The sequence below is a fragment of the Phaethon lepturus genome, unplaced genomic scaffold (genome assembly GCF_000687285.1).
Source record: "Phaethon lepturus isolate BGI_N335 unplaced genomic scaffold, ASM68728v1 scaffold13143, whole genome shotgun sequence".
NCBI lineage: Eukaryota > Metazoa > Chordata > Aves > Phaethontiformes > Phaethontidae > Phaethon > Phaethon lepturus.
Genome location: NW_010529793.1, coordinates 7,530 through 16,957, shown reverse-complemented (window position 1 = coordinate 16,957; position 9,428 = coordinate 7,530). Strand labels below are relative to the sequence as shown.

General features: G+C 37.0%; 1 protein-coding gene across 1 annotated transcript in view; it reads right to left on the bottom strand.

The window, feature by feature from the left end:
- Positions 1 to 920: 920 nt before the first annotated feature.
- LOC104618455 (suppressor of tumorigenicity 14 protein-like) overlaps positions 921 to 9,428 on the bottom strand; it is a gene marked incomplete at its 3' end in the record, with an annotated part of 11,088 nt that continues 2,580 nt past the window's right edge. The window contains exons 5-11 of the mRNA XM_010284051.1: positions 8,528 to 8,709; positions 8,393 to 8,431; positions 7,405 to 7,624; positions 4,674 to 4,813; positions 3,074 to 3,171; positions 1,947 to 2,059; positions 921 to 1,054 (exon numbers count right to left, since the gene is read on the bottom strand). Of these exons, the coding sequence (XP_010282353.1) occupies positions 921 to 1,054; positions 1,947 to 2,059; positions 3,074 to 3,171; positions 4,674 to 4,813; positions 7,405 to 7,624; positions 8,393 to 8,431; positions 8,528 to 8,709 (926 nt within the window). The remainder of the gene's footprint in view (positions 1,055 to 1,946; positions 2,060 to 3,073; positions 3,172 to 4,673; positions 4,814 to 7,404; positions 7,625 to 8,392; positions 8,432 to 8,527; positions 8,710 to 9,428) is intronic.

Here is a 9,428-nt window from a genome sequence, read left to right as displayed (position 1 = left end):
TTAATACATTAAAACTTTTAAGTCAGCAATGAACAGAGCTATGCTCAGTCAAGCACGCTGGGGATCTGAAGAGGTTTCAAACACTGAACTAATCTCTCGAAATCAGAGAACTTCAGCCACCTAGAAGTTAATTTGGAAAAAGACCTTGGTTGGCATAGAAACAAAAAAAAGAGAGAATGTTTCCGCAAACTACTGAAGAGAAAGAATTTACAAAGTATATACTGTAGATGTATCTTTTTCTAAGAAATATCACAAGTAAATATATATATATGTTTTCTGAAAATCCTTGTTTCAGTTTCTGGAAGGCCCCCCCCTCAAAAAAAAAACACCCAAAAAACAAACCACCAAAACTAACACTACTCCAAAAGCTCAGAGACTGGGAAGTCTGGAAAGGTCTGTAAGAAACCCAGTCATATTTCTGCAACACCTATTAACAACGGGTCCTCCTTGACACTCAGTGAAAACTTAAATAGTTTGTCTAAACCTGGAAGCTGATCCATCACACATTGAGTTGCTATTTTAAAGAAAAAACTAACTATTCATGCTTAACTCCTGTTGGCAGGAGTTATGTTTAAAACCTCTCTGCCATGCTATTTTCATGTCGCAGCTTGGCTATTTTAAGATGTTAGAAAAATACCAAATAATTACATCTCCAGAAACTGGGAAATTTTTCTTTTGCTTCCCACTATACAGAAATGTTGTTAAAAGTTAGAAAATAAGTACTAGCTTCTAAAAGCATCTTTTATCTAGTTTTGTACATTTGTTTGTTCAATTAAATACATAACAACATTTTAAATATTTCTCTTTTGCAATTAAGTTAAGAAAAAAAAAATCAGGTCAATTTGTATGTTGTTGGTCTATCGAGCATGGTTTCTCAAAGGTTTCCCCTTAAAAATTGAAGTGCGTGTTTATTCACTTACGATCTGTGTGACTGAAGGCTTTGTATTCAATATAAAACCCTCTGTGGGTGACCAGTTCGTCAGAATGGAAGTTGATTGTGACAGAATAGCCATATTCCCTGTTTCTGTTGTTTTCTGAAAGAGCTTTACAGTATCTAGCAAGGCAAAAGTGAGAATAATTAATTTCTAACCAAACTAACCATTACCATCCAGTTACCTTTCTTTTTACTAAAGGGTACCAATGCCAAAAAGGTTTAAAACAATACAACAAAAATCAGCTATTTTTTTAATGTTAAAATAGCTCAACAGAAGAATTAGAAAGCTTATTTACAAATGCCTTCCACTCCACAACTTTTCTGGGACTAGTAGACTTTAAAACAAAACACAAGATGATCAATGTCAGAATCTACCTTATAAATAAAACCACTTTCAGGCATGCTTGATTTCAGATTTCCCACTTCGGTTTGCAAACCCAAATGGTTACAAATCCTGTAATGGGGTCATACAGCCAAATCCAACAGCTGTTGCTGGTTTCAATACGCTCCTTCCAAAAGACAAATCACTCGAGTACTGTTTTGTTGTGGGTTGGTTTGTTTGTTTTAACTTGTTTTGGGTCTTTTTAAGCACACACATTGAAATTTGTCTTATTTACAGAAAACAATTACATTCACTGAAGTAAATGCTATAGAAAATGAAACTTCAGATGACACAAGCTCTTCACCCATTGCCAGGAATTTACAGTTCAACTGAGCTGCATAAAATCCTGCAGTTCTCTATGTCATGGCTTTAAAGGGGAACAACAAAGTAAGTCAAGGCCTAACACTGTAAAAAAACCCAGAATGCTTAAATTAACATAATGACAAATATTCAGTAATAGGGCAGGACTAAGAACTTTATTCTGCCAAAATTCAGTGGAAACATGCCAATTCTTGTTGGAATGTATCTTTCTGCACTGGAAGTGGTGAGATGTTTTTTTCTTAAGTACAGTATGTTGCTCAGAACATCAAAGTGCAAATTAGTATATCAGAAAATAGTGTGTTTACTCACCTAACCCCATCAATTTCTAACCAGTCTTTATCACATTTACTGGACCCTGGAGACTTCTCTTGAATTTGTATTATGAAGATTTTTAATGAGAGCTTGTAACCAGGCAATGGTGCCTAAAAATCAAAGGGTAAATATCCTGACACACACATCCACAAAATGAAAAGGCCTGTGCTTCTAAGATGGTAAATCTTGTTTTACTTATTATCAGATTGAAAATATTACAATTTTTATTATCCAAATAAACACCTTTGAAAAACAAAACAACTTCGCTATTTTAAACATGTATAGAAATCTTTTTAGACCCAGCTTGGACCAGACTGTGCCAGATAAAGGAGTGTAAGCCTTCCTGCAGCCAGCATAAAGCACTATATCTGAGGTTCATGCTATGTACTGCCACATAGGTCAAATAAGAGATTTAAAATACCTATAGCTGCTGGTCACTCAATTGCATTAGCTATGAACCTTTGTTTTAGAAAGACTTTTTCTTATCTTTTTTGCATATAGATGAGAGTTTTGTGTTACAAGCTGCTAATAATTTTCATTGACCATGTGAAAGGTAGAGACTTTTACCAACTCATAGACATGAAGACCATCCTTTTCCAGTGAAAGTCAAAAACAGTAGTGAAGTGCTTAATGGAGCAACAGATAAACACACCAGGAGGTTGGTGCAAATCATGAGCAGATTTTAAGTCCTGCCAAAGGGTTTGCTGGAAACCCAGAGCATTTCTGAGAGAGAGAAGGTCCCGTTTCTGCAGAGTTCAGGGAAATACAGTGTGGTCTCCATCACTTGATGCACAATTTACATAACCATTTTTTCTATCTGACATAGAAGCAAAGCCCTGACTATTAGGAATTTTGTCTGGCTGCTAGGAGTTGTCATCTTACCCATCACTTCGTTTCTGTCATGAATAATGTACTTAATCTTTTGGAATGTGGTGATGTTTCCCTCCAAAGTTGGCACTTGACATAGGACAGGAAAGAAATGGGTGCCTGAGAAGCAGTCAGGGGCAGTGGTCTTAGTATGTGTTCCCTTCATTTCACCCACACAGAAATCCATTTCTCCCAATTTTATGTCTATACCACATAAAGCAAAGTCACCACTACTCAGAATAGTTCCCAGCACTTACTCTGATGATCCAGCTGCAGTCAATGTTTGGTGGGTAGTAACTTGGGTAATAAGGGGAACTCAGTGTCCCATTCCAGGAAATATAATGACCACCACACACTGGGAGAGAAATACATCAGCAAGGAACACAGTTATCTCAACTGGGCTGCAGTGTACAGCCTACTTCACTTGCTAGGACCCTTCTCTATGTACAGAGTTCGAAGAATGGATTGTGACAGTATTAAACTCATGTTTTGCCTGTATTAACAGAAAATCATATAACTTCCACTTCCCCATCACTCTGAATTTCTCTTATTTTTGGATCAATTTACAATTAAGTATAAACACGAAACACCTTCCTTTGACTGGAGGTTTTTTTAAAATGTTCTTTTGTAGTAAGTGGAAGAAGCCATTAAATGTAGACACAACAGACCTCCCCCTTCCAATTTATTTCTAATCTTTCTGTAGACATTTTCAAAAATTAAAAAACCAATTAGCCCAATGAAGTGAAACCTCTGATTAATTTCACTTAAACGAGGACGTTTATGTGTCAGTTCTCAGTCTGAAAATTCAAGCCACATTTGAACAATTTCTTTGAGGTTTTATTTTCTACCAAGAACTCTCCTAGATATGCAGTCCTTAGTGCTTTTGGTTTTCTTTAGCTAACATAGTAAATGCAAACATGAATATAACATAAATTAAGACAATTTTGAAAATAACAAAATTTGGGGCAATACCTGGGCTATATGTCACTTGGAGTGTCCATCTTCAGGACAGTGAAGCAATTCTAATTTGTAATGTGCATGGGATGAGTATTTGCCTAAGCAGCATCCACAGAGACATAGGCTGAAATGTGTAAGCTTTAGAGAAGTTTATCCACATGCCATCCCCTATCATTTGTTCCACAAGTTAAAAAAATAGTCACTTGCTTTTTTGTCAAAATTCTTTCACTTAGACATTACAAAACAAGCATGGCTAAGCTTTCACTTGTGGAGTCCCTGTGTCTCCTGTAAAATACTACAGTTTATCATTATTCAAAATATTTCACTAATCACCCAGAACTCTTGCAAAATTCACAGTACTCCATAGGTTTGGAATATACTTCTTGGGTCTTGAATACACTTTTCTGACGCAGTTAACTACATTGAACAGTGCTTTCAGAAAAGGATCAAAGACATATTAGAAGTAAGTGTTTGCTCTTGTTTTCCGTTTTCATGAAAGATGCATTCCCTGAGCTGGGAATGGATTGCCAAAACTGATAAAAGTACTGCTCTGCCACTGGGGCTATCTAGGTTTGGCTAGATATATAGCACCTGTAGTGCTATCTGGCTGGCTGCTCTGTTACCGTTGTGTTACCCATCTAGTAAGACTAACGTCTGGGAAAGATGGCTTGGGTAGTAATCAGGAAGACAAAACAATCTCCCAGACCAAAGGGTATTCTCTATTCTTTGTTCAGTTTTCAGACTTTTTTTTTTTTTTTAGTGAATCAGAATGACAATTCCCTGACTTACATGCCAACATTCCCTCCACCCAGATATGTTCAGGCAATATCAACTTTTTTTAGAGACAACAAGAGAAGTAAGTGGGCTTACATCAGATGGTTGTTTCTATTAATTACTTACTAATTTTAGGAATGGCTTGAAAGTGGGCTTTTAATAAGTTGCTTTCTTCTCTTCGGTCCAGAGAGAAGGTAAGCAACATTACATTACTTGATGAAGTTAAACGTACAAGAGGAGGAGTCCAGGCCCCAGGTCCACACCATCTGAAATATTACAAAAATTGTGTTAAAAAAAATTTCCCACATTCTAGTCATCTTTGCTGAGAAACTGGACAGAAGTAACACTGATCTGGTCATCTGTGTTTCAGAAATAATCCCTTGGCTACCACTTCCTTTTTATTGTTCCTTTCAACTACAGAAGACACTAGAGTTTCCCAACATTGAGGCTGAGTCACTCAGGGTGAACATAACAGATATCCTGGCCTAACAGGTGCCTTGCATTTTTCAGACCTGTACGAGCATCAGAAAGACAGTGCCAAATTATGTTACTTCAGTAGTGATAGTGGTACTGAGTAGCAGCGGCTAGCACTGAAAAGGCAACAAGTGCCAGTGCAGCAGTGTGTACAGCATCTATGCAGCAGATAACGAGCCCAAAGCATTTTTAATCTATTAACATTCAGCTTGGTTTCATGTCACAAAAGCTGTCACACAAGATGTGGAGCCCCATGCATGGCAGCCATTTCTTCAATAATTCTTCTTATTGTTCTTTTGCTTAAATAATGAAGAGTTAATTACATCCTGAAGCTTGAATATTTACTATCACTTGTAATTTGAGGTGCTATTTCTTGCATCTGTAAATTCAGTCTTATATTTCTTCCATTTTGAAATCCACAGCATATGTTGGATTTCTTTTCATTACTTTACAAATCTGCATGTGAACAATTTCTAAGAGCGTTCTTTTTCTATGTACAGAAAATTAAAACAATTAAGATCAGACCTCACAATAAAAGAGTATTTCCATTACACCCCTGCATCAAGTTGACTTGTCACTGAGATCCATAATGACAGCACTAAAATCAAAATTTTGAACCTTAAATTGAAAGTAGTCCTCGTCTGCTTTTAGCAGGCTATTCCCTGCTCCCATTTCATGTGAGGCACTAGACAATGGATCTGTAGTTTGCTTCTTTTTTGCAGACATCATTAGATCCTTTTTATCATAATACCCATCAAATCCTTTATAAAATGAACGATTTGAGTTCCCTCCCCACTGCTACATGGAAATTTTTCAGAGTCTTGATCTTCTACCCGGTTGGCAGTCTGGCCTATCTTCTAGCTGTACCTTTTGTCAGAATATCATCAGAAAAGCAAGGCAAGCATATATGAGAAGAGTTGTCCACATGAGACACCTACTTTTACAGTACATTTCACAATCTTAGCTCACTCTTCAGTATTTGTCAATGAACAGCTGTATTATTGCCATTTACAGAAACTGGTGAGAATCTCTTTAGTCACCATGTGTGATCCTAGAACTGAATGTCAGGAAACAATGGCTGTAGTACAACAATTCCTGGCTCTCAAGGATACTGAAGATATTATTACTAATTCTACTGCATCTGTCCTAAGCATGTGCCTAGCTACTTTTATCTTAAGTAGAAAACTAATAGGCATCTGCAAAACGACACATTTGCTAGGCTGGCAATAAAAGTAAAAGTCAACTGTTTTGGAGGCACCATAGGGCTTTTATCATCATTTGAGTCTCCAAATTCTGTTCCAGTTCTTTAATAGACAGACATGCACATTCTTGAACTTTCTGTTTTACAGCTAACTGCATTGATGTTCTCTGAACATGTTACTTCATACACCTGTGTCGGTTTTTCTAGCTTCCAGGTGCTTTCATGCATGTGAATGACTACACTTCTGGTTCCTAAAAAGCCGAGCCATTGCTAATAACGCACAACAGAGTAACAGTCTTGCAATAACCCATAGTCAGCAGAAGAAGAGATGCAGCCCAGCACCAGAAACGGGATTCTCCATGTTATGCTACAGTCCGAGACCAACTCCTTACAAAAACCCCGTGCTCACTCTGTGCCTGGCTTTCGGACAGCCTGTCAACAATGGCAAGCTCTTGTACCTTGTTGCATAAGGAGAAAGACAAGTCTGTAAATAGAGCTGAAGAGAACTACTTATTCATTTGAGAGAAGTTAAAGCACTACTAAAGTGCATTTCAGATACTGCTAACCAAATCTGCATACTCAGCTAAAAGTTCTTTAAAAACAAAAATTCCCCCCCCTTGAAACCATCCATCCACAGATTCTAAAACTTGTTGACTTAGTTTGTTAATGAAGACAGGTTCATGGTGGATAACATGTCTATACATGAAATTTGACTTTGAAAAGCAGGAGCAGTGTGACCACTGAAGGTTACAAGATCATCTGATCTCACTTATGCAAATGGACTACACAGTGACACTGGGGATAGAGCCTTCCATAGACACAACACCCCTGTTATGAGCAGGGATTTGCCTGTGACTGGACTGCTATAAAACATGTGTTTTCTAAAAGTAATAGAATACAATACTCTAAAGAAAATTAAAGTCTCTATCTTCTTCAGTTGTGACAGTAACTGCATGAAATTGAAACCAGTAAAAATTAGTCATAATGCAGAATAAAACCCACAGGAATTTATAATTCATTAGAGGGAGGAATAATATGGAAGATCTTTTTATAACCTTATACAAGATTTTTAATTAAGTTGTATTTGGAGTCTTACATTTTTGGAACCCTCTTTGATATAACTTTGATATTGCGACAGTTTCAGAGAGTTTCTGTACATCTCTTTGTTCTGTACTATCATACCTTGTAATGATCTTGTTCTGCAGAGGAAGAAGGAAATCATATGCTGATAAGTGGTGTGATGCACAGCTCTCTGGAGTGACACCATGCAAAGTGATAACTACCAGTCTCACCACATAGTTAGAAGGAACTCGCAGCCTCCATTGATAAAAAGACTTTTTGGGATTCATCAGAGTTAGAGTCCTGTTGTTACCTGGCTTGGCGTACAGGTCAAAGGATACTGCTATACAAAAGAAACTAGATCAGTGGCTGAAAAACTGTTAAGTTGAAAGATAAATTAAGTTATTGGGTAAAGTTTCAGAAAAGGCAGCAACAATCTCCTACCCATACTCCTTGACTACTCTAATATCTTCTTCCTTTACTTTTAGAACTCTATTCCCTTTTCCCTACCAGGCTGCATCACCTTTTTCCCCTGCCTTGGCCAAGGAAGAACAACACCTCAACACCATCAGCTCATCATACACTCAGCAAGCAGGAGGGGACTTGGCTGCAATTGCTACCATCTCTGCTTGAAACCTACCACTTTCTTTGCCTTTTCCTCTTTGCCCTTCTCCATGCAATGAAACACTAAGAATATGAAGCTGATCTCGAGGTGTGCTTGATATAGAGAAACCACGCAAAGGGAATTAAAGCTCTACAGTATTTGACTGATCACTAACTATAAATAACCCAAATTATCTAGTCACAAGGCAGCTAAATTATTTATAATTTTATATAGTAGCTTTTTAAAAGGTGCCAAGAAAAGCAGCCACAGCTCATTGCAATTCAGTGGGAACTATTAAATTTCAACCATTCTAGTCAGAACACCAGAATAAAAGCTGTAATGCATTTTCATCTCAGTCTTTATTTGAAGCACAGGCAACAGAGGTCCCTAGTCTGGTTTAGTTTGTAGGCCCTACAGATACAAGAATAACTGGAAAAATGGCATTTTTGTGTTACAGGATTTTTTTTCCCCCCAAAGTGATATTAGTTGGGATTGAAGAGTAATTACCTGATTTTAGCATCACATCATATTCTGTGGAATCTGAAACTGAAATTTAATAACTATCAGCTACACAAACCAAGTACACAAACTAGAGAAAGAAAAATAGAGGGAATAGGTATTAAATGACAGGTACATTGTTACCAAAAAGCTCCATTGTCATAAGATCAAAATCATCTTCCCCAGAGGAACTGAACATGTGAGCTACTTGTTTACTACTGATTTCTTGTCTTTCCACTGGTGTTAATTTTTTAAGAGAAGCAACCATATCTTGTGGTGCCCAGAACATATTCCAGTAGTAAGCTCGAAGTCCAGACTCTCCTTCACTGTGGAGGGGAAAAAAAATTAATTAGAGTGTATTTATAATGCATTTTTTGGACATGCTTTCCACTGGTCTGCATTTTTGGTTCACACAGTTTCATAGCCAGTTGAACTGCTGTGCAGAAAGTTGCAGCTAAACACAGTGGAAAAGTGCTCTCTTGTTTAACAATTGCTTTTTGTATACAAAAGAGATGTTTCAGAAATATGCTGCTTAAACAGTAACACATCCAGGCTGAAAACTACCCCTCATGGAGAATCCTTGCAATTTTTTTTATTGAATCGGATGTTTCCATCCCTGCTGCATAATTATACACTTTTAAGACCATATTACTGTTACACATTTTCCTTAATATTTTTGAGTCTTACATCATATGACAATACAATTTTATGTCCATATATTGATGCAACATTTCACACAATTCTTGTTAAAATAATCTGTATGTGTGCACACACAAAATATTACTTAAACGATTCAAAGGAACCGTCCATCACAGTCTTCCTTTCAAAATGACCTATGGACTGACCTTTCAGAAGTTTTCAAAGCCTAGCAGCATAGTAGTCATCTGCTCAATGTATTTACATTTCTCACCAGAAGCTTAAGTAGAGTGTCCTGGCCAAAATTATACCTTTAAGTATTATCTTGAGAAGTTAAAAAGGAACTTCATTTAAATAGACAAAACCAAAATAAGATTTGACAAGTGATAGAGAAAAAAACCCCTGCTGA